The following is a 24,645-nucleotide window of genomic DNA, read 5'->3' on the forward strand; positions in this document are numbered from 1 at the left end:
TAACAGTAAGATCTACAGCAGCTCTTTGTTTCCGCTGAACTTCCCCCAGTTTGGCCTCACTTCGTCTCACCACTACTGTTTCTCTGCCTACATCCTCTGTGCTTCCTCGTACGTGTGTGTGTGTGTGTGTGTGTGTGTGTGTGTGTGTGTGTGTGTGTGTGTGTGTGTGTGTGTGTGTGTGTGTGTGTGTGAAATTGAAGGACTTTTTTCTCATGATGCATGCAATCCGAAATTGGACTCAATCCCCTGTGTTTGAAAGCTGCAGATCTCCAGATTACAAGTGGACAAAATCTGCTCTGTCCCGAATAATCTGCCCTCAAGGAAAACAAAATGTCAGAGCTGATTGACGGGGAGAAAAGGGACTTTTTTATTCTTCCATTCAAACCCTGTTGTCTCTCTCTTTCTTTCTTATGCAGGTTTCAAGAGATATGAGGAGTTGAGAGCAATGGAGGTGCTGCCCATCCTCAAAGAAAAAGTTGCCTTTTTGTCAGGTAAGATTGTGTGTGTGTGTGTGTGTGGGGTCTCACAAGTCTACCAACTTGTCTGATCATAATGGACAAGGCTAATGAAACATGAAGAAGGGTATTTAGTCTGCAGGTATACTGTGTACTTATTCACCCACTGCTTCTTTGTCTAGCTCGCTCTCATCTCTCTCATAACAAGCTGTGCCTGTAAAAACTGTCGGGGTCAGACTGAGGCCCAGACACTTAACCCTTGACCCTTTCTCATACCCAGACTTCACACACACACACACAGACAGCCATTGTTTAGGCAGAACTACAGCACAGTAAGCTACAGCTGTGTCTTTGCCCCCTCTAAAGGAAGCTCAGCCACGTCTCACACACGCACACACACACACGCACACACTTGAGTCATGCCAGGGAAAACTCACAGGAGGCCGAGCAGGAGATATGGACTGCCAAGAACATCCAGCAGGATTATTTGGTCAAAACATTATTCAGCTTGTGTGTGTGTGTGTGTGTGTGTGTGTGTGTTATCCTCACATGTACCTACTATGTGCATGCTAATGGGGAAACTGTGTGTGCGTGTCTCGTGTGTGCAGCGAAGGTCACAAGCAGAAACACAGTGATGTGGACAATGACTCAGACAAACATACAGAAATTGAGAGTGAGAGAAAGGGCGGCGTTGCCATGGAGATGACTTACTCTCAGCTACTGCATCTCATAGTAGTCGCCAGCGGAGTAATTGGCTTTGAATCGAGGGAGGGAGGGGCCGCTAGTGGAAAGGCGGGTAAATGGGCTAAGCCTATTATCCCAGAATCTGGCTCCTTAATGATTCGGCCATGTCGGCCCTCAGTCACGTTCGGCCCGGTCGCCACGTGAGCGTTTGGTGTTCTCCTCCCAGCAGCCGCGTGAAGCCTGCAGGCGCTCAGTAACCCGACTGAACTCACTCGCTTGCGGGCCGAGCGAGCGCAGTCGGCCTGTTTACATGCGAGTGGAGCGCCTCTCTGTGCTGCTGCGACTGGTCAGGAAATATAGTTATTACTGTGCCAGATATTCATAATTCAGCCTCATGACGAGTGTTGCCAAACTACCAATTAAAATGACAAATTAATGTTCAAAAAGGTTGGATTCAGGCCAGGAAGCTGTTGAAGGCAGAAATACCGTAAATACATAAAACTGTGGAGATGCCCTGCATGACATACAGAAACCATGCATTTAGCCGCTCAGGGTTTGTTTATATTGATCATGTTTAGCCATGCCTGCAGCATAGCTCCACTGAGTGCAATGTTGCTCCTTCAGTCAACAGTTATTAGACGCATAACCACAACATTTTGAACGAACGTTCATTATCTCCAAAGGATGAATCCCACTGACTTAAGTGAACCTCTGGCCTTCCATCATTGGGACAACATTGTGTGCAGGCATTCATGGTCCCCAGAGGATGTATCCTACTGGCTTCGGAGTTGCTTAACGTTTCCTCTCGAGCCACCATGAGGCCGACATTTCTGGCTTCGTGAAACATTTCAACTATTGCAGTTTAGTGCACACAGTCATGTCCCTGCCAGCATACATTGTTGGTGATCCCCTGACTTTCCATCTAGCACCACCATCAGGTCAGAATTGAAATCAATCAATACTGCAAGACCAATGACATCATCAGCCTGTGAAGTTGGATTGGATCATTTGGATGTTATTTTGGGGACTTCAACCGTTTTCTGTGTTACGGTTTCTCAGTATCTTTCATTAGTTGTGATTATGGCGAGTTAGCTCTTCAACGGCATATCACAGGCACAGAATTATTTATTTATTTCCACAAAAACCCATTCAGCATATCAGCGTTTGTTTTTAGGTAAATAGTGAAATGTTAGTTTTTAATAGAAGTTTTTAATGTGAAGCAACAATGCCTAGAACACCTACAGTATATGTTCTGTCTTCTACATGTTCTTACTCTAGTCTAACTCCTTGTGTGTGTGTGTGTGTGTGTGTGTGTGTGTGTGTGTGTGTGTGTGTGTGTGTGTGTGTGTGTGTGTGTGTGTGTGTGTGTGTGTGTGTGTGTGTGTTGCCTCAGGTGGCAGAGACAGACGCGGTGGTCCGGTCTTAACGTTTCCATCACGCAGCAACCACGATAGAATACGAACGGACGACCTGCGGAGACTGATCGCCTACCTAGCCGGCATCCCCAGGTTACACATTCATTACTTTTGGTGTGTGTGTGTGTGTGTGTGTGTGTGTGTTTGTTAAGAGAAGGAGAAGCAACACCCGGAGCAAGTGGAAGAGGCTCTGTAAGCAAACACGTGAGAGAGCCGGGATGAGCATGTGAGGGAGGATCGGAGAGAGAAATAATTCAGGACCAATGCGCTTGCTGCGGCTTCTCTGCTGCCAAAAAACAATCAGTTCTAGAGACATAGTGAGATGCTGAGAGGGAAAGCCTGAGATAAGAGGGGGATGTATAACAGAAAACAAATGATGGAAGGAAGGAGCGCTCATCAGAGAGAGAGAGGGAGAGGGTGGGGAGAGGGGATTAAAAAAAACCAAGAGACGGAGAGTGCATGTGTGAGGAGGTGTGTGCGAGTGTGCGTGAAAGCAAAACAAAGTGTCGCAGTAGCTGAGGCAGTGCAGCAGCAGTAGTGTGTGGACAAGTAGCTCCTCTCCTCCCAGGTAATGCATCTCTCCTCTCCAGCTCTCTGTTTACTTCTTTCATCTGCACCTCCTCTCCTCCCTCCATCCGTCTCACTCCATCCTCTCTCCGTCTGCTCTCCTCTCAATTGAAGTCACCACGGTATCTCTGTGTGGTTTACAAGGCAACTACATTCACTGTAAATTACATGTTTTATATATATTTTTATGTCCTTTATGCATTTGTAACCGCACCATCGTCATGTCATGCTTTGCATATTTTTGTATGGTTTTACTTCGGTGACTAAAGGTGTTCTATTTTGGGAAAGGCAACATCTGCACACTAGCTGTCTCCTGACAGGCTGTTACAGAGGGGAAGGGAGAGGTTTGGAAAAGGACGGAGTGTATGAAGATGATGTTTTGCTGTGGAAGTCTAAAGAAACGAAGGAAGGGATGTTGCACAAAATAACCAAAAGGTCCAGGTTTGATGAATACAATAAGTAGTAGTACTACGATGCACAATGCAGAAAAGCTACAGAATAGTAAAAGTTATTTTTTGTAAGATGTTGCATGATTAGCAGATTTTAGTTCCGGGTGTGTGTGTGTGTGTGTGTGGTGTTATGGGGTAATAATCTCGGCCAGAACAGAGCGCCACGGCGAGATGAGTTTGCTGATGCACAAATGTGCTGATTTTTATATTTCTGCACACATTTGTGACTCCGTCGTCGCAGGTTTCTGTGTGCGTGCGTGCGGGTGGGTGTGTGTGTGGTGTGGGATGTGTGTGTGTGGGATGTGCGTTTGCTGCGCAGGTTTCTCACAGTATAGAAAATGCGTCATCTCACTGTTTGTTTTTATTCTCATTTCTTTTCGCTTTTTTTTTCCTCTTCTCCTTTTTCTCTCCATCCCTCTCTCATCCTTTCCCACGCCTGTCCTCTCTCTCTCTCTCTCTCTCTCTCCAATCTCACGCTGCCCCTCCCTCTCTCCCTCCCCTCTCTTTAATTCCTCCCACTCTCGCCAACCTCCGTCCATCCCAGCGAGGAGGTGTGTAAACATGGCTTTACGGTCATCGTTGACATGCGCGGCTCCAAGTGGGACAGCATCAAGCCTCTGCTGAAGATCCTGCAGGAGTCGTTCCCGTCCTGCATCCACGTCGCCCTCATCATCAAACCGGACAACTTCTGGCAGAAGCAGAGGACCAACTTCGGCAGCTCCAAGTTCGAGTTTGAGGTAGGATGAGGAAAACCTTCAGATTCTTAACAATAACAGATTATTATCATCTGCTCTCTGGCTGCTCACTTAGGTAACTGCCTTCATATGAGGCTGCGTACATGTTCTTTAACTGTTAAATAGACAGAACCACCTCTTTAATGAATGATATCAATTAAAATGCCGCAGTATGTTTAGTACGTTAACTTGCACATCTATATCAGGGCTGGGCAATTTATCGAGAGTAAATATCGTCTTACATTTTGAATCATAATCTCATAATATGGCATAAATGTTGTCTTTTCCTGGTTTCAATGGCTGCTTTACAGTAAAGCCATGTCATTTGAACTTACTAGACTATATTTATTTCGTGTCGGAGTTTAAACCGGAGGAGAATAAACTGCAGTTATGATGTGAGGCTCGTCAAAGCTCACGCATGACTACGATACTTTTATTATGTAATCATCCGCTGCTCCGGTGAGGATGGACTTGGCAATAGCACATTTTTAGCATGCTGCAGGGACTTTTGGAAGCACCCAGATATAGCCAAATCAAGTGCTACAGTTCTATATTTGCCCCCCCAAAAAAAAGAAAATCGTCCCTTAACATGCTGTCAGCCTGAGTTGTCATAACGACCGCTGTGCCAGCTGAGCTGCTCATTGTCGGCACATTTCATTCTGTTTATCTCCCCGGTGCTTCGGATGCGTTCATCACCAGAGAAGGGATTTCATGACATTCGACCCGGAAAACGGCACACAGCAGCCGATCACGAGTGTTTGTGATGCTGCCAACACGTTTTTTTTTTTCACAGCTAAGTTAACGATAGCTTCACAAGAACAGGCTTATTTTTATGCTCTGATCTTTTCATATTTGAACCGGCACCAAGATCTGCGTGTGCTCTTACAAATACTGGTACAGCACCGGAAGTGGCGCCGCATATGAGCCAGTCAATGCTCCGTGTTTGAAGTTGTGAAGATGCCTCCGCCTGATTTGAAGCCCGTTTTAGTAAATGCCCTCTAATGAGGACCAGACAATTTCTCGCCCTTCTGTTTGATCCGTCATTAAAGACGCTCGCTCAGTATGCTAATGATTACCGGTAGCTTCTCTTTCAAAGCAGTGAGACATGGGTTGATCGAAAATAGACCTACATGAGGCAACGGAGGCGGAGCCCTGTTTGTTTGTACAATATGTGCTCGGTGGGTTTCTGTTACGTTGCCTTTAGCCTCTGACTATGTCAGTTGAGTGGATGCACTTGTGTGGAAATAACTCTTGATTTTTCACATGCCCATCCACACACACGCACGCACACACTCAGGTCCTCTGCTGTCCGATGACACCAAATTGATTGTGCGAGAGGAATTACAGCCAAAGGGCAGGTTAGTTATCCTCACGCTGCCCTGCGTTGCCGCACAGGCGTTGATTGGACACACTGCATTTGTATTTGTGTGATCTATCACAACCGGGCCGCATACTTTACATTTGTTTTTGACGGTTTCTCAAGCTTGTACGCAGAGAAAGTTTCCGCCCTGCGTTTTTTTTTTAAGCCCGTTTTTTAATGCAGGACTGTTGCTAGGACTACAGTTGCAGTGAATGTGTGCAAAATTTAAACTGCTCTGCCACGTCCAGCATTCACGCCACCAATCATCTCCGAGCACGTACATCGCTGAGTGTTACTGTAGCAAAGTGTGTATTGAGGATTTTCTCCTGGCCGGTGAAATGAAACCCGGAGGTCGGACATTTTCCCCTTTTTCCTGTTGTTGGATTGAGACGGGAAGAAAGGACGCATCAAGCCGAAGCGCAGAGAGACGTCTGCAAGCTCGATTTTGATTGTTGATAAACTGCTCCATGGGTCTGTGGGAGAAAAGGGGAACCCAATAGCCCTGACTGATTCTCCCTCTCACCATTCAACAGAGTACAAATCAATTAACTTGAGCAATAGGGGACATAGCCATATCAGGATTTTGCCCTGTCAAGAGCCGCTCTGCTTTTTCACCCAAGGACACAACAGTGTGTCTCTGCATTGTTTGGCTCACACAAAGCTATCGAGCTGTCGTTCTGTCTCCATCCATCTCTGGCCATGTGTGTGGGGGTGTTGTGCGGAGGTGGCTTCGCAGAAACACAGAGGCACAGAAAGCAAACGGGGAGACATTTCCTTACTGTATCTCTGAAACTGATCTTGTAATGTGCAATTGTTGCGCTGAGGGGAGGTGGGGTCACTCTAAAATGACGGATGATCAGAGGCGGGAAAAACGAGTGTGCCAAGGTGTTTTGTGCGTCGCACTCTGAGTTTTAGAAGTCACAAAAGACAACATGTCATGCGTGCAAAAGCCTTTTTGGTCTGTGATAGATGCGGATGCTGTTAAATACAGGTTTTTGGGAGGCTCAGTTTGATCATGTTCTATGGCATCGTAAAGCTGCAGTGTGCTGAATGGCAGCATGAAGAGGATAACATTTGATTAAGTCATGCCATTGATGTATTAAGTTATTCATTACATGGCTTTCTCTAAAAATCACATCCCTGCAGCTCTGCTGTCAGGAACAAAGCTGTGTTGCTAAGTTTTGGGAACTAGGAGCTGGTCATGTCTTCTCCAATATTCTTTCCCACCAACATCAGCAAGTATATGCAGGTTTTTTATATAAATACATATATGGACGAAAATTAGCGTGTCCAGTCGTGGTGTCATGTTGCCATCACTGCCGTTCGGAGCTGGAGCCGATTAGAAACCTGTCACGACTGCAGAGTCATTTGTCCCGGGAATGAATGCCGATTGTAACCTCTCACAATCAAAATCTTAAACACAAGAAGGCATTAAAGTGATGCATTGAGAAGAGCGGAGAGATTAGAAGCATTTTGCACTCAATTAACTAAATCTACCTAAACCCCTTTCAATCCCTCTCTCTCTGTCTCTGTGTGTCTCTCTCTCTCTCTCTCTCTCTGTCTCTCTCTCTCTCTCTGTCTCTCTCTCTGTCTCTGTGTGTCTCTCTCTCTCTCTGTCTCTCTCTCTCTCTCTCTCTCTCTCTCTCTGTCTGTCTGTCTCTCCGTCTCTGTCTCTGTGTCTCTCTCTCTCTCTCTCTCTCTCTCTCTCTGTGTCTCTCTGTCTCTCTCTCTCTCTGTCTGTCTGTCGCTCTCTCTGTCTCTGTGTGTCTCTCTCTCTCTCTCTCTCTCTCTCTCTCTCTGTCTGTCTGTCTCTCTGTCTCTGTCTCTGTGTCTCTCTCTCTCTCTCTCTCTCTCTCTCTCTCTCTCTCTGTGTCTCTCTTTCTCTCTCTCTCTCTCTCTCTCCCCTTCGTTTTCCTCCACCTTTGCTCTCCAGACCACCATGGTGTCACTAGAGGGTCTGACGAAGGTCGTCGACCCGTCCCAACTGACGGCGGACTTCGACGGCAGCCTGGACTACAACCATGAAGAGTGGATAGAGGTGAGATCGGCCCTCGCATCCTGTCTGATCTGACTGATCCAAAAATCTATCTCGAAATCTCTAAAACAATGGCTTTCAAATCCAGTAGTGCCGTCCTGATAATCAGAGTCACTTGCAGTCCCTCACTCAGATGTTTTGCTCCGTTTCTTATTTTTCTATAAAGGTGCGTGTGGCGTTTGAGGAGTTCTCCGGTCACGCCACCCAGATGTTGTCTCGACTAGAGGAGATGCAAGAAACCGTGTCAAAGAAAGACTTTCCCCAAGATCTGGAAGGAGCCAGACGGATGATAGAAGAACACGCCGCGCTGAAGAAGAAAGTCATAAAAGCCCCGATAGAGGAGCTGGACACTGAGGGACAGAGGTAAGCTTGATTCATGACTGAACAGCAGGGCAAAAGCTGGAAAGCGTCACCTTCCAAATGTTTTCCGATCTGCTTGGTCGTTATCCCCATATTAGATGTTGTTGTGTCCCCTCCCTCACTATGCTGGCGGCCTTTTCACCTCGCTTTCGAGTGTAGTTGTTCAAAGCTACTCTAAACACTTAATACACTTCCTATCATGCTTGAATCTAAATGCAACATCAGCATTCAATTTTTTTTATTGTGTTTTGTTTGAGTTTATCTGTGCTCATCAAATGTTTCTCACACAACATTTATCTCACACAAATGCGAAGCTTTGCTCAGCAATTAAAGCAAATCACAGCCGTGACATTATATATCGCGTATTAAATCCATCTCCAGGTTGCTCCAGAGAATCCAGAGCAGCGAGTCGTTCTCCAACCGTAACGGCAGCAGCGGTGGCAGCGGCGGCAGCAGCAGCAGTAGCAGCGGCGGGATGTGCAACGCTGACACCCAGGGCCTGGTGCCACGGGTCACCCAGCTGCTGGACAAACTGCACTCCACCCGGCAGCACCTCCACCAGGCCTGGCACGTCCGAAAGCTCCAGCTGGATCAGTGCTTCCAGCTCCGCCTGTTCGAACAGGACGCGGAGAAGGTCGGTGGATGCTGGGAGTCGGGGGGGGGGGGGGGGGGGGGTGGGTGTCACTTAGCATGAGCAGTGATGTAGCGGTAATCTATAAGCATCACTGTAGGGCAGGCAACTGCCAACATAATCTAAATCTTAATTACACCCACAGAGAGGCATTGATTCATGCCGTGTGTGAGCAGAGCTCATGAATCCATGCCCTGAAACAGTGGCTTAAACTTTATCCCACGAATAAAACGGGAGTAGAAAACGGGGCTTTGCACCCTGCACCAAATCTCAGGATGAGAGACTGGAAGGTGGAGGTGAGCTTCTGTAGGTGCAAAGCCACCCACTCTGGCTGCCACCCAGACAGCTCCGGTGATGACAGCTGCAGCACGAAATAGAAAGAGACAGGAGGAGAAATTCAAGTTTGAGTGAGTAGAATAAGACAGCAGGTTGCAGCAACAGAGAGCGAGAGCTGCAGTCTTGGATACGCTGCAGTCGTAGGAGCTTGTTGCTAGGACACCATAGGCCACAAGTTTGTTCTCTCGGAGAGCCTGAGAGGATACTCTTCATAGAGGCAGTCCATTGCTCTGTGTTCTGGCCTGGAAAGATGACAACTATCCGCACACTGCAGCAGAACACAAACGCACTCAGGTCTACCCACACGGCTAAGTGCCAGCTGTTTGTTTGTAACCTGCTTTTGCAACGATCTGTCAAAAGTTAATGTTGAACCCGTGTGTGTGTGTGTGTGTGTGTGTGTGTGTGTGTGTGTGTGTGTGTGTGTGTGTGTGTGTGTGTGTGTGTGTGTGTGTGTGTGTGTGTGTGTGTGTGTGTGTGTGTGTGTGTGTGTGTGTGTGTGTGTGTGTGTGTGTTTTCATTTGGCTAACATTTCGTGTGTGTCTGTTCTGTCATTCGCCGTGCTTCAGATGTTTGACTGGATCATGCACAACAAGGGTTTGTTCCTGGCAGGCTACACAGAGATTGGCAACAACCACCCCCACGCCATAGAGCTGCAAACCCAGCACAACCACTTCGCTATGAACTGCATGGTAAGACACACACACACACACACACACACACACACACACGCTTATTCGCAGCAGGAGGTAATGCTTTTCCGCCCACTTGGACTGTCAAGTCCGCACCCTGCGCTCCATAATCATATATTTATTGAACTCGGCCTCTCGTGCTGTGATTGACTGGAGCAGCCTGTGCTTGTGTGCTCTCACACGTCTTCTGCGAGTCAGCAGCAGCACAACCAGGTATTAGGTAATTCTGTTCTTTATCCACAGTCGGCCTTACGCAACCATTATGAAACCACTGAGAGGAGGAATCAATCTAGCCGCTAGAGCTACTGTCCGTGTGTGAGAAACGATGGCAACAACTGCAGTGCTTAAAGTGCTCTTTTCTTCATGTTAGGCTCTTACTTTACCCACAGCCCTCTGCTTAACCAGCTCTTTCCCCTCTCTCCCTGTCCGGCTGTGCAGAACGTGTACGTGAATATCAACCGCATCATGTCAGTGGGCAACCGGCTGCTGGAGTCGGGTCACTACGCCTCGCAGCAGATCAAGCAGATCTCAAGCCAGCTGGAGCAAGAGTGGAAGGCATTCGCCGCGGCACTGGATGAACGCAGCACGCTGTTGGAGATGTCAGCCAGCTTCCACCAGAAATGTGACCAGGCGAGTTGAAAATGGCACTAAAGCTTATTGTAATTACTGATTCATCTGGGGAATATTTAGTTAATTGATTAATCTACAACATGTCCCTGAGCCCAGCGTGGTATTTTGAAATTGCTTGTTTTGTGTGAAAAACCTTTTCCAAACTGAAATATATTCAATCTCTTCTCACTCATTTGAAAGGCTCAAAACCAGTTTTTTCCCTTTTAAAAATGATGTTTTGTCTCCAAGTTTGCAAGAATGTAGAACATTTCTCCAGCCCATGACCAGACAGAGCAGTGTCTACGTTGACAGCAGGACTTTAGGAAGTAGCTGCGCTCCTTTGAAGAGTAGTCCTAAGCTCAGCTAAGTGGCTGTAGCTTCATATTTGTGGTGTTGATCTTCTCGTCTAAGAATGCAGATGAACATAATTCCCAAAATGCTTGAACTATTCCATCAAGTCAGGTATTGGCGGTAGCTGAATTCAGTAAAACTCACATTCATGCACCTTTGGAACCAGGTGAGGTGTTTGCCTTCAGTATCTCAATGGATGCTCATGGGACACCTATGCACACACCTTCTGGGATGTAAGAATTCTCATTCGGCCTCATTAAATCTATAAAGCACAACATATGCATCACGTTAACATATATTTACATACACAAATGCAGAATGTAAGCGCGGCATTTGTTTTGGGCTGTTATTTCTGTCTGCGCTCATCAGTCGAGCCACTATGGAACGATTCACGGCCTGAAAAAGCACACGAGCAGAATCCCAACCAGGGAGCATGGGTGGTACGACTTTTCCGACCTGGAATATCGCCGTCATCAGGCCAGCCTTTCATGCTTGTGAGCTGAAATAGAAAATGCTTCTTTTTCTGTTTCACCCCAACCTTTTCGCCTCCGCACATCCCGAGAGGCTCATTTTAAATCTTTGTTGTACTTGTGTACCTTTTTCTAATTGTCATGGGAGAGATCTTTGATAGGGAATAATTACCGGTAGATCCCTTCAACGTGTGATATTTCTTTCAGGCCAGCCTCGTTGATTGTTTTGTTTTCCTCCCCTCCCACTGGGGAGTACTGAAACTTCTGGGATCAGCACACTCAGCCGTGTATAATTCTTCTGAAAAAAAACTCAGACATAAGGCCATTTCTGCATCCTTAGGCTCTGTAATAGTCCGGTATGTCTGACTTACACGGGACTCAAGTGAGGAGCACAAGCATGTAAACACCTCCTCTGTTTCATGCCATGTCTCATGTGACATGCTTTACATCCGAGTGTCAGTTTGTGTAAGTGTGCGTTTCTTCCCCCGCAGTACATGGGCAACGTGGACTCGTGGTGTAAGGTGTGCGGCGAGGTCGATTTGCCCTCCGAGCTGCAAGACCTTGAAGACGCCATCCACCACCACCAGGGCCTGTATGAACACATCACTGCTGCCTACTCCGAGGTGACGGCAAGAACATCTAAAATAAATTGACTTTACCATGGGCTGTATGTTTGGCAGCAATGTCCTTGTTATTTCAGCTTCAGTCAACAAGAGTCACAATTAGATTTATTGTGTTATTAGAACATAGCTCACATTAACAATACAATAACCGTTTAAACTTTGAAATTAAGTTCACTCTCACAAACTCTGGAAAATGCAGCTCTCGTATTGTCTTGGGTAGAATTTAATTTAGTAGGATGAAGTCAAAACTATAGCTATTGTTTATATATATTCTCATAAATTAAACTTTCCAGCTAAAGTCTGCACAGTACTATACTGTACTTCAAATGTGATTTAGAATAAATTACTGCTTGTACTCTGTTCATATTTCATTTTGTGAACAACTTTTTACGAGTTTGTGTTTAAAGAAAAGTAGGCATATATATAAACACAGATATAGTTTGAAAATAAGTCTTTTGATTCATGGTATATTGTGCATGTACATAACATTATCTAGCATGCACATATGCACCCACACACACACACACACACACACACTGACTGTCAACAATTGGTAGTTTCATAACTGTTTTCGACCCCCTCATTTGCCTCCCTGGTGAGTGATCACACTGACAAATATAAAAGGAATTGCAACTGTACAGTGCGAAAAACACAGTTTTTCACTGTGTTTCTCACTAATTCCTCCTTTGTGGCTCTTTCATTTGTCATTTCCCTTTTTGAGTTTCTAATTGTAACATTAGAAGAGTGTGCTTTCTCCAGAAATGATCCACACAGCTTGCTGGCTGTTGGTATTTAGACAATGTTTATATTTCTAGGTCAAGTCACATACAAATCATATTTACACCAGAGTACTTTTAGACTTGTATTTGCATTGTTAATGCTTTTAGTAGTTGTGGGTAAAAACTTCATTTTCTACCTCCTCCTCAGGTGAGCCAAGATGGCAAAGCCCTGTTGGACAAGCTGCAGCGGCCGTTGACCCCGGGCAGTGCTGATTCACTGACGGCATCGGCAAACTACTCCAAGGCTGTGCACCACGTCCTGGACATCATCCACGAGGTGCTGCATCACCAGAGACAGCTGGAAAACATCTGGCAACACCGCAAAGTGCGGCTGCACCAACGTCTGCAGCTCTGTGTCTTTCAACAGGACGTCCAACAGGTCAACACACGCAGACACACCTACACATGCTGTATATATTTTGTGTTTATATATGCGTGCACACAAAATGTTCAAACGTGGTACTTCCAGGACCAAACTTAGTTTTTTTTCAGTATAAGACTGAGAGGGTTAGACCGTAATTTGAAAATAGCAGGGTAGCCTACTGGTTAGAAGCGTTCTACTCTTAATAGAGGGTTTTGATCCCAGGAGCAGCCATCTTTCCCGTCATAATGTCCTTGAAAAAGTCGCTGGAACGTCGTGTCTTCACTCATCATGTGGTTCAGTGGAAAGGAAAGATAAACAAATGGCTGAAATGTAAGTGTTATCTGCAGAATAAAGGCTTGAAAAGGAGTACAGCGAGCCTGCCAGCCTCAAATAGTCCCAATATGATAATACAGTAGCATGCTGTCCCCCCCAAAAAAAATCACGGGGGCATTCCTGAGCGTGTTGACATGGCAACTGTTGCTATGGCAACTCAATTGGGTCATATGTCCATGCAGATGCAGCGTTCATCCATTAACCCTGTGAAGGACGGAGTGCAGGGAGAGTGTGAAAGAGAGCCTCGTACGACGCTGATCTTTATTTCTGTGCTCGCTCTTCTCTTGCACACTCGCTTGATTACGTTCCACACTCGCGTGTCTTACTCTACCGCCTTAGAGCGCCCCCTGGTGATTGCCTATTTCCGAGTGAACTGTTTCACTTTATGGCCGTGTGGTCTCTCTGCACAGGTGCTGGACTGGATCGAAAACCACGGCGAGGCCTTCCTCAGCAAACACACGGGTGTAGGGAAGTCCCTCCACCGAGCCCGAGCGCTGCAGAAACGGCACGAGGACTTTGAGGAAGTGGCACAGGTAGCCCGCTTCTGTTTCTGTAACTCTCACCCTCCACCAGGTTTAAGCCAATACCACTGAGTTGACGGATGTATTCCCCAATGGTAAAATATCACATAGTCACCAGTTACACAGCTACAGCAAAGTAACATCTGTAACTGTAACATCTGCTATGAAATTGTGTTTTTGTTCCTTTAAGTGCTGTGTTATGTTTTTAGGCAATTTAATTTCAAAGTGAGTCTTTAAAAACTTTTGAAAGAATAAATTATACATTCTTTGTCTATAAATGAAAAGTTTAATTAATTAGCAATAAGACACTCCCTTGCTGAATTCAATACACCTTATACACCTTAGCTAAAGCTTGCTTATGTCAGCAAACTTAACAAAGATATTTCTGTGTAACAGACAATACTTAATGACTCTTATTCATTTATGCTACGTTACAGTAGGTTTTAGCGTAAAGTTTTGTCCCAAAATATCACATCTGGCTGCAGTAGTCTGGCGTTAACACTTTTAACGCAGCTGTTCCCACTAAACGTCCTGTAAATGCCCATCAGTCCACCCCACACCATGGTCTCGATGAGGTATTAGTTATTATTCCGAACACATTGTAGGGGCTGTGATTAGCCTAAAAAAAAGTGGTCGAATTCTCATATCGATAAGAAATTTTTGGCACTTTACATAAGTAAAGAATCTCCCTCCACCACTGAATAAAACGGACACAATTGTGTCGAAAACTTGCCCTGAATGGCAGCTGTGATCAGCTTTAACTGATATCCCACCTCAATGTGGTCATTTGTTCTCCATTTGTTCACCTTCAGCCACTCTCTGTCTCCATTTCCTCTCTCTAGTTATCTCTGTGTAACTCTACGATCACACTGACTCTATCAGTGAAAAGGTCTCCTGTGTCCTCTCTCTGCTCGTCTTCAAAATATGCTTTACTTGTATTGTACCGTCGCCTCGGGTTAATCCGCCTCTCTCTCTCTCTCCATACTAGAATACGTACACCAATGCAGACAAGCTGCTGGAGGCGGCCGAGCAGCTGGCCCAGACGGGAGAGTGCGACCCAGAGGAGATCTACCAGGCCGCCCACCAGCTCGAGGACAGAATCCAAGACTTTGTTCGCCGCGTGGAGCAGCGCAAAGTCCTGCTGGACATGTCTGTCGCCTTCCACACGCACGTCAAAGAGGTAGGCAGGGAGGATGACGTAATGCTGGAGTGGATGGTGGGCTGTGTGTTTGTGTGGATGAGAGCTTTCACAGTGCTCTTTGAGCAAGAGGGAAGTAATTATCAGATCAAATGCAATATGTGTGAGTTGTTTTGCGTTTGGTACAGTTAGTCACATAGAGGTGGACATTTCGCAGGCCTCACCTCGTAAACGAGGACAGTTTGGGGGAAGAGGTTAGAAATAGCATGGAGTTAGGTGAAGGTGAATGTTGAGATTAGGCTTGATGGCAGTCACTGAGTGTCGTTAAACAGCTTTGGTAATTGCAAAAGTGACGGCAAATTTGTGTTGCCGATTGTTTGCATGGTAGGGTGTGATCACAGTGAGTGTGTTCTGTGACCAGAGTGAGGATTGTAAGAGGTGCAGACCAGTGTGTGAGCTTCAGTGCAAGTCCATCAAACAATGTGTGTTCTCATAAGTCAGCCTCAAAGCGTAGTATAAGAACACTCTTCTGTTGTGAAACAATATGCAATCACACCAATGCATGTCCTCCCGTAGCTGTGGACGTGGCTGGAGGAGCTCCAGAAGGAGCTGCTGGACGACGTTTACGCCGAGTCGGTGGAGGCCGTCCAGGATCTGATCAAACGCTTCGGCCAGCAGCAGCAGACCACGCTGCAGGTCACCGTCAACGTCATCAAGGAGGGAGAGGATCTCATCCAGCAGCTCAGGTAGAGGTCAATGCGCCAGACTAGAAATTACATGTGTTGCATAGAAGAAGTCTATTGAGGTATGATCCAGTGCCACGTCTGCTTATGTTAAATTTTGTACGAAGCTGCTAAGATATCTCGTCAGCCATATGGTTCTGTATGTCTGCTTTATTGTTTTAACAGAGGACACATGCATTCTTCTTCTCTGTACAATAACAGACTGTATTTTAAATCTAGAAGAGTAACTACATATAAACCTACAAATTAGTAGATATGAACAACAAAACTAACGATGGTACTCCCCTTCTGACAGTGATCTGAAATCAGCCTAACCTTCAGTTCTAATGTGAATCCAAAGGCAGATCAATGCTATCTGTAAAACGAGTATCTGTTGAATCGGGCAACTGGAGAGTAAAACCGATAAACGAATTCTTTAAACCACTAATATATTAAGAGAGAGAACCAAGCAACAACATACCGGTGCACATGCTGCAGTATGCCCACAAATGATGCAGTAACCCTCCGGGCCAAGTAGGCCACGTTCACGCTGCAGGCAAGACAGATTTGTATCTCAAATGAATTCCTTAACAGCTGACGCACTGTGATCAGGTCGGATTTGTGTGTCCAAACATGGTGCCATTGCGTAGCTACGCGATGCAGCTTTCCAGCGAGGAAGCATTGGAACGAAAACACTGTGTGAAGTCGCGGTGCAGAACACCTCCATCGCACCAGACAGACTCAGCGGCGGAGGAGGCTGGTTTACATTGCAATGTTAGGAGGAAGCAGCATGAAGTGAAAGAGCCAGCAGACGATTTATTTTGGTGTCTGTCTTCTCTGTTGTGCTACGTAGCGCTCTAATAGTAGCGGCATGGATTCTGCTCAGCACTTCCACAGTTTTGAATCCAGTTTGAGCAGCCAGAGCGCCCAGATGAAGCCGCCCGCAGCTGTACAAATCCTCGCTTTTTTGCCGTCCAGACTCTTCTCTTTTGCTCAATAGCGCTTTGGCAGCGCGATTAAGACATTTTGAATTGAAATGTGTGCGAAGGGAATATGTGAATTACAGGCAACACATAGTCAGTGTCATTTGAGATGCATGAAAACCAAAATAAGAAAAGCTGAGACGATTGTAGGAGGTGTTTGAGAGGTGGATGCAGTTGACCCTCCTTCTCCAACTCTATTTTTACACAGATACCAGTCACTCTTCTTCCTCCTCTCTCGCTCTCGCTCTCGCTCTCTCTCTCTCTCTCGCTCTCGCTCTCGCTCTCTCTCGCCACCCCTTTCTCCCTGATGTGTTGGCTCCACAGGGGATTCTTACATAAGTCTGCTTTCATAAGCCTGTGTCTAATTGTGTGGCAGTCTCCCCGGGAGGCAACTCTAACTCTATACACCTTTTGCTTGTGTGTGTGTGTGTGTGTGTGTGTGTGTGTGTGTGTGTGTGTGTGTGTGTGTGTGTGTGTGTGTGTGTGTGTGTGTGTGTGTGTGTGTGTGTGTGTGTGTGTGTGTGTTGTGTGACTGTGCTGTTTGTGCGCACACGTGCGTTCATGGATTTGCATTTGAGTGTTGGAGTGTATCTTTCACGCTGGATAATCAACCTGAAGCCAATCAGCAGCCGTCTGCCCTCCGCTGTCTTTGCTGACTCACATGTGTCCTCTTGTTAACTCACTGGTGTCTCTGTGTTCATGCATCACACATGTGTGCATCTGTCACATTGATGATTCACAATCTGTATGACCCGTTTTTCACTTTCCCACTCGAGGTGCGGTCTACATCGAGTTCACCGCTGTTAAACTGTCATATATCGGACTCTCTCGACGTATTACTGATCCATGTAACGCAGGTTATCTGAGTAAATCTTTTTCGTGTGGAATTATTCTGGTGCAGCAAAAATACAACATCTTATATCCGGAAAAGAAAATACTGGACAGAGGCATTGATGTCAATTAGACCCCAACTGTGAGATGATCAACATGCAATTTTAAATAAATATTTGAAAAAAATATCTCTATTTTTGTTGACAAAAAAGAGGAGACAAAATATTTTAGACTGATGGGACTAAAATGGCCAGAATTTTAGTCAACCAAAACTTGACAAAATTGGATTCATTCATTTTCATCAATAATATTTCATGCATTCTTCTCTATACTCTGTTCACGTCTACCTGTTTTATGCATTTGGTGTTATTTCCCTATTTAACACATGTAAATAAAAAACATTCAAGACAGCAGGATGTTAAACAAAGTGTGGGACGTGAGTCTAGTGCTGTTTGTTATTAGAGACATTAAAAAAGGAGGAACAAAGAAATCGAGACATAAAAAGACTGCGGTCTTGAAAATGAAATTTCAAATTTAAATTGTGTTTTCAGGCAGAACTTTCCACAATTTGAATAAACGTTTGACTTCAACTTTTGCGCTGCTTTGCCGTATTACAGCTGAATACGCTGCTGCAGGCGGTGCTCTGCAGCAGTTTCTAGAGCAGCTAAGTTCGCTTGCCGTTGAGCCCAACTGTGTCTTTATAGCTGTTCTTTTAAGTGCACAGCGCTGCCTCTCGTAGCTTATTGCTGAATTGCGTGTGTCTGTTCCAGGGACTCGGCCATCTCCAGCAACAAGACGCCCCACAACAGCTCCATCAACCACATTGAGAGCGTCCTGCAGCAGCTGGACGAGGCCCAGGCCCAGATGGAGGAGCTCTTCCAGGAGAGGAAGATCAAACTGGAGCTCTTCCTGCAGCTCCGCATCTTCGAGAGGGACGCCATTGACGTGAGTCTGCTGGGGAGGAGAGGGGGCGTGACTGTTTCTGCTGTTTTGTAAAGTAAAACAGACATTTTAAGAATACCATTAAATACAATAGCATAACATTTCTTTGTTTTACAGTCTCAGTCAATAGCCTTTGAGCATTGTAAAAACACTGTCATGGTGTTTGTGGCCTCTGAAAAGTGGAATCTTGTTGCGTTTCTTCAGATCATCTCTGACCTGGAGTCGTGGAACGAGGAGCTGACGGGTCAGATGACTGAGTTTGACACGGAGGACCTGACGATGGCCGAGCAGAGGCTGCAGCACCACGCCGACAAAGCCCTGACCATGAACAACCTCACCTTCGATGTCATCCACCAGGGCCAGGAGCTGCTGCAGTACGTCAACGAAGTCCAGGCCTCTGGTGAGAACACCACCCAGTCTGTACTGCATTTACAGCACCATGGCATCTTTGAACCAAAAGCATTACAGTCTGTTAATAGTAACAATCTCCTACCTTGAGTTTATTTCCTTCATGTTGCAGTTCGATTATCTTTCTTTGGAAGTAACTTTTTCTTTTCTTAGAATTGTTTTTAGGCATTAAAAAGTCTTCTGGAATCTGCAAACACGCTACTTTTCTGAATCTGTCCTCCTGTGAAGCGGCCACTATAAGATATTAAATCTCAAACGCTGTAAAGCAGAAGTGAAGAGATGTTTGCCACCGGTTGCCACAGCAGTCATCAGTCATCATGCAGCTGAGGGTTAAAGTAGGATAGAGCTCCTGTTCACTGTTGCTGCACAAATTTCTGTGTTGGCTACATTAGTTTAATATTGATACTGTGTAGGTGTCTCGGGTCAGATTCGGTCAGCGTTTGTGATGAGAGGCACCCACTCACAAACCATAATAACTCACCTGTGATCTCACATGCTAATAGGTGCTCTCTGAAACAGCACAAAGAATGGTTACATCATGTCACGTGTATTATTGAAACACACTGATAATATGTTGCTTTACAGGACTAATACGAATGAGAGTAATACTTAAGACTGTCAGGGATAGAAGTGTTGAAAGTTGATTACAATCGCAGGCAGAACTTCAGGTCCTTCGGGTCTGTTGTGATCCGTCCAAACTCTTAACGTGTGACTTGCCCTTCAGGCGTGGAGCTGCTGTGTGACCGGGACGTCGACATGGCTACGCGGGTTCAGGACCTGCTGGAGTTCCTCCACGAGAAGCAGCAAGAACTGGACTTGGCAGCCGAGCAGCACCGCAGGCACCTGGAGCAGTGCGTCCAGCTGAGACACCTGCAGGCTGAAGTCAAACAGGTAGCACAAACAGTCTTGGAACTGCGACAAGGCACCATCTGCAGGCCAACGTTTTGCAACTACAGTATACCAGGATGTCCACAAGACCTTTGATCACAGCTTTCCTTTTTATTTTTTTCAGGTTCTGGGTTGGATTCGAAACGGCGAGTCGATGCTGAACGCTGGTCTAATAACAGCCAGCTCCTTACAGGAAGCGGAACAGCTGCAGAGAGAGCATGAACAGTTCCAACACGCCATTGAGGTGAAACACTGTTTGTTTATTCCATCAATTTCACCCTCCGTTATGTATTCTGTCCACACTCTGAAGGTAGTTCTGACAGAGTTAGTTGCTCATAATTTGAGGTCATTCTAACCCCACACTTTCTCCACCTCTTCCTTCTTTGCAGAAAACTCACCAGAGTGCCCTGCAGGTTCAGCAGAAGGCGGAGGCTCTGCTCCAAGCAAACCACTATGACATGGACCTGATCAGAGACTGTGCAGAGAGCGTGGCCTCCCACTGGCAGCAGCTCATGCTGAAAATGGAGGACCGACTCAAGCTGGTCAATGCGTCGGTGGCCTTTTACAAGACCTCTGAACAGGTAGGAGACCCCACGGAGGGTCCGGCATTCATTTGAACGACGCCTCGAGAATTCTTCACACGTCAGTGTTTTCCCGAGACTGAGTGTGGCTGTCCCTTCAGGTCTGCAGTGTGTTGGAGAGCCTGGAGCAGGAATATAAGAGAGAGGAGGACTGGTGCGGAGGAGCCGACAAACTGGGACCCAACTGTGAAACGGACCACGTCAGCCCCATGATCAGTAAACACCTGGAGCAGAAGGAGGCCTTCCTCAAGGTTCACATACAACAAAGTCAAAGCAAACCCCGAGCATAGTATCAGGTTACATCTCTGATCTCAGTGTGTGTGTGTGTGTGTTTATGATACTTCCATCAGGCGTGCACTCTGGCGAGAAGAAACGCAGACGTCTTCCTCAAGTACATGCACAGGAACAGCGTGAACATGCCCGGGATGCTGAGCCACGTCAAAGCACCAGAACAGCAGGTTAAAAGTAAGTATCAGAGTAAAGAGTGATGGATAACTGGTGAAATAGATAGTAATGGGCAAACAACCCTTCAAGTTGACCAAACAAACACTGACAGTTCAATTACAATTACATTCTAGTGTAAGAAAATATATAACTCTACATCAAATTATTCCAAACGACATACATTAGTGGGTTCACGATATATTCTGTGAAGCGGTTTGGACCTTCTGATCTCTAAAGTACCACAGAAGCCCTAAAATACTTAAGTAGCATTGTTGTAAAATAACTGACAATGGTGAATATTATATGTCAAAACCAGTGTACATAAAGATTTGTTCAAAAAAGTTACTTTTTGATATTAAAAGAATCTAAATAAAACTCTGCTCTGGCTAGAATATCAAACGGTAGCAAAGCTCCTTCACAAGTTTGGATTCCTGTTATGTTGCCAGTGTGCAGAACTTTATTTAATGTGTTCAGTTACATTTCATAGTTAGTTGTTGAATGCCTGAATTTAGTTTCTGTTGTGTTAAGACATCCTGAATGAGCTGCTACAAAGAGAGAACCGGGTTCTCCACTTCTGGACCATGAGGAAGCGACGGCTGGACCAGTGTCAGCAATATGTGGTGTTTGAGCGCAGTGCCAAACAGGTAAATGAAACTCACAAACGCATAGTTAAGGTAAAGACAATACACTTTTTACTGTGTGTAGCTGCAGTAATATAGCTACACACTCACACTGCTCTCTGTTGTCACGCGATCTGACGACACCTGCATCCTGTGTGTTTCCAGGCTCTGGAGTGGATTCATGACACTGGGGAGTTTTACCTGTCCACACACACCTCCACCGGCTCGAGTATCCACCACACCCAGGAGCTGCTGAAGGAGCACGAGGACTTCCACATCACAGCCAGGGTTGGCCTCACACACACACACACACACACACACACACACACACACGCATGTCACAGTGTGTATGCTAGTGCGTGTGCATATAACACTCTTCTTCTTCTTCTTCTTCTTCTTCTTCTTCTTCTTCTTCTTCTTCTTCTTCTTCTTCTTCTTCTTCTTCTTCTTCTTCTTCTTCTTCTTCTTCTTCTCCTCCTCCTCCTCCTCCTCCTCCTCCTCCTCCTCCTCCTCCTCCTCCTCCTCCTCCTCCTCCTCCTCCTCCAGCAAACTAAGGAGCGTGTGAAGCTGCTGATCCAGCTGGCTGACGGCTTCTGCGAGAAAGGCCACAGTCACGCTGGGGAGATCAAGAAATGGGTGACGGCCGTGGACAAGCGCTACAGAGACTTCTCGCTGCGCATGGACAAGTACCGCTGCAGCCTGGAGAAAGCCCTGGGCATCTCCTCGGACTCGAACAAGGCAGTACGTGGTCATGTGTTTTGGTCGATCACAGGCGTAGAAGATCAGCTAATTCACATTCCGTCCGTCTCTTAAAATGACCGTAATATTTTACTTTGTCTGCGTCAGAGTAAGGATCTCCAGTTGGACATCATCCCAGCCACGGCTCCAGGGTCAGAGGTCAAGCTGCGGGATGCCGCTCACGAGCTAAATGAGGAGAAACGCAAGTCGGCGCGCAGAAAGGAGTATGTCACCACTTCCTGTTTGTGTCGTACTTCATCAGAAAAAGAACTAGCTTTTTCACGTTTTGCATGAAAAAGTTCTGGAATTGCTAGTTCAGAATAATTTAACGAGAGGTGCACAAGGTTGTGCCTTGTATAAAACTGCTTAGCATTTAGCTCGCATAGCTAAATGCTCCACTTCTGAACAGCACGTGTCATGCCTACAAACTAAACAAATAGTAGCGAGTCAGCATTTTCACAGTATTTTCCCTGTTGTTGGAAATATGTTTTATTGCTCCAAAGGGACGTGTAATTAAATTATTGGCTCAGTGCCCAAAATCTGCAGCAGAGCGGACTAGTGCTTGCTCCGTCGTATCGAAACCGAGCCCCGACTTACTCGGTCGCTGTAAGTGCTTCCGAGTAAACGAGTGAATTCAATGTAAATCTGTGCAAATGATGGAGGGATTCAAACCTCCTCCTCCAGACATCGGCCTCGTCTTTGCTGAGCCAGCACAAGAAGTTTAGACACAACAGTCGAGCTCCACGAGGGAGCAACCGAGTCGACGTGTAGTACGCAGGAAAAGGAGACTCTGTCATTTTGTACGAGCAGCACAAATCATGAGCGGTCACTCGTGGACCGCCTACGTTTTATGGCCTGAAACTCCTTCATTATGCATTCGGGTAAATGGATGAAGCAGGAAGAGAGCTATTGGCATGGTGATTTGTCATTCTGTAGATGAGGACAGTATGACAATTGCTAATTGTGTGTGTGTGTCTTTGTGTGCGTGTCTAGGTTCATCATGGCTGAGCTGATTCAGACAGAAAAAACCTACGTGCGAGACTTGCGGGAGTGCATGGATGTGAGTTCAGTCTCACATCCCACAAATTACACTGTTTCTTGTCAGAGTTGTGCAACAACTTTTCACACAAAATTTGGAAATATATCAGAATATATCAGTTGAGGAGTTTTTTTTAAATATTTTGCTTCCTCTCTCTGTGCAGACCTACCTGTGGGAGATGACCAGTGGAGTCGAGGAGATTCCTCCAGGAATCATCAACAAGGAACACATCATCTTTGGAAACATGCAGGACCTCTATGAATTTCACCATAAGTAAGAAAGACCTTTTAGGACTTAAAAATCTAATGTTTAAACTAGACCTGCAAGTAGAACAGGGTCCAAGCACCCTGATGCTCGTTGTAAATGAATATTTTAGCAGCGTCGTAGTTCATCATTTCTTTTTTGTTTATTATAGCGAGAAACTAAAAAACAAAAAATATATATAGCCGGATAGTCCTCGGCTCGAACACCTCGGTCTGGAAAAGTAACCAAATCGAAGATTAATGTTGTGATATTTCGTAAAAATCACTTAATCCTAAATGACTCATTAAAAATGTTAACCCTTTGCACCGACCACATCCTGTAACACAAACAAAAACAACATTGCGCTGCTCAGTGCAACTGGGAAGTCGTGAATGTGTTTTCTGCTGTTTCTCACATTTTAAATCACTCACTCTTTTTTTTTTTTTTTTTTTTGTCAGCATCTTTCTCAAAGAGTTGGAGAAATATGAGCAGCTACCAGAGGATGTTGGCCATTGCTTTGTCACATGGGTAGGTATTTCAATCTGATCCGCCGTCAAAAAATACAGAAAAAGATTGTTTTGATGAACGATAGCGGTCAGTGTCGAGCTCAAACACGCATCAATTTCCTGTGACTGTTTCATAACAACAGTCTTGTGGTGAATGTGAAGATGCTGCAGTAGGAAATGTTAGGTTTGCATTAGCAGTGACTTGAGTCTGCATGTTTTCAGGGAATGTTCCCACAGACACAAAGATAGAGACAGATAGATATTTAAATATTGTGATACTTTAATCATTCGGCCACACTGTTACCTCGATAGTGACTTAAAAAACTGTTTCTGGAATGGAGCAAAATAAAAGCGTATGTATTCAGCTCTCAGGTAGTAGGTTGTAAATATGATCGATTGCTTGTCATTGTCGTAATAATCGTCACGTCTTCCTCTCTTCGTCCAGGCTGATAAGTTCCAGATGTATGTGAACTACTGTAAGAACAAACCCGACTCCACCCAGCTCATCCTAGAGCATGCTGGGAACTACTTTGATGTGAGTTATCGCCTGCGCTTGATACATTTGGATGGTCCTTGTCAGCTACGTGCGATCACATTACTGTTCTTCTCCGTGCAGGAAATTCAACAGAGGCACCGACTGGCCAACTCCATCTCTTCCTATCTGATCAAGCCCGTGCAGAGAATCACCAAGTACCAGCTCCTGCTGAAGGTAACCCACCCAACCGGTTCTCACTGCCGTGGTGGCCGCCTCCATTAGTTGCTTGTTGTCCTGATGTGTGTGTGTGTGTGTGTGTGTG

At 45.7% G+C, this 24,645-nt stretch overlaps 1 protein-coding gene across 4 annotated transcripts in view; it reads left to right on the forward strand.

Moving 5' to 3' along the window:
• Positions 1-24,645, forward strand: part of LOC306791467 (triple functional domain protein) — a 67,907-nt gene that overhangs the window by 25,610 nt on the left and 17,652 nt on the right. For 2 of the 4 annotated variants that reach the window (XM_079288193.1, XM_079288194.1), the window contains exons 3-31: positions 417-491; positions 2,533-2,647; positions 4,115-4,307; positions 7,598-7,702; positions 7,866-8,062; positions 8,441-8,693; positions 9,593-9,715; positions 10,154-10,345; positions 11,637-11,768; positions 12,696-12,926; positions 13,655-13,777; positions 14,754-14,945; positions 15,480-15,649; positions 18,210-18,384; positions 18,586-18,781; positions 19,514-19,680; positions 19,802-19,921; positions 20,067-20,258; positions 20,360-20,509; positions 20,609-20,723; positions 21,231-21,346; positions 21,488-21,610; positions 21,869-22,063; positions 22,169-22,284; positions 23,054-23,120; positions 23,263-23,372; positions 23,801-23,870; positions 24,294-24,383; positions 24,465-24,557. In XM_079288193.1, coding sequence (XP_079144319.1) covers positions 417-491; positions 2,533-2,647; positions 4,115-4,307; positions 7,598-7,702; positions 7,866-8,062; positions 8,441-8,693; positions 9,593-9,715; positions 10,154-10,345; positions 11,637-11,768; positions 12,696-12,926; positions 13,655-13,777; positions 14,754-14,945; positions 15,480-15,649; positions 18,210-18,384; positions 18,586-18,781; positions 19,514-19,680; positions 19,802-19,921; positions 20,067-20,258; positions 20,360-20,509; positions 20,609-20,723; positions 21,231-21,346; positions 21,488-21,610; positions 21,869-22,063; positions 22,169-22,284; positions 23,054-23,120; positions 23,263-23,372; positions 23,801-23,870; positions 24,294-24,383; positions 24,465-24,557 — 4,196 coding nt within the window. Of the gene's footprint in view, positions 1-416; positions 492-2,532; positions 2,648-4,114; positions 4,308-7,597; positions 7,703-7,865; positions 8,063-8,440; positions 8,694-9,592; positions 9,716-10,153; positions 10,346-11,636; positions 11,769-12,695; positions 12,927-13,654; positions 13,778-14,753; positions 14,946-15,479; positions 15,650-18,209; positions 18,385-18,585; positions 18,782-19,513; positions 19,681-19,801; positions 19,922-20,066; positions 20,259-20,359; positions 20,510-20,608; positions 20,724-21,230; positions 21,347-21,487; positions 21,611-21,868; positions 22,064-22,168; positions 22,285-23,053; positions 23,121-23,262; positions 23,373-23,800; positions 23,871-24,293; positions 24,384-24,464; positions 24,558-24,645 lie in introns of those variants that run through there. The other 2 variants (XM_079288191.1, XM_079288192.1) reach the window with 1 other exon arrangement.

This window comes from Melanostigma gelatinosum (assembly GCF_949748355.1).
Source record: "Melanostigma gelatinosum genome assembly, chromosome: 17".
In the NCBI taxonomy this organism is placed as follows: Eukaryota; Metazoa; Chordata; class Actinopteri; order Perciformes; family Zoarcidae; genus Melanostigma; species Melanostigma gelatinosum.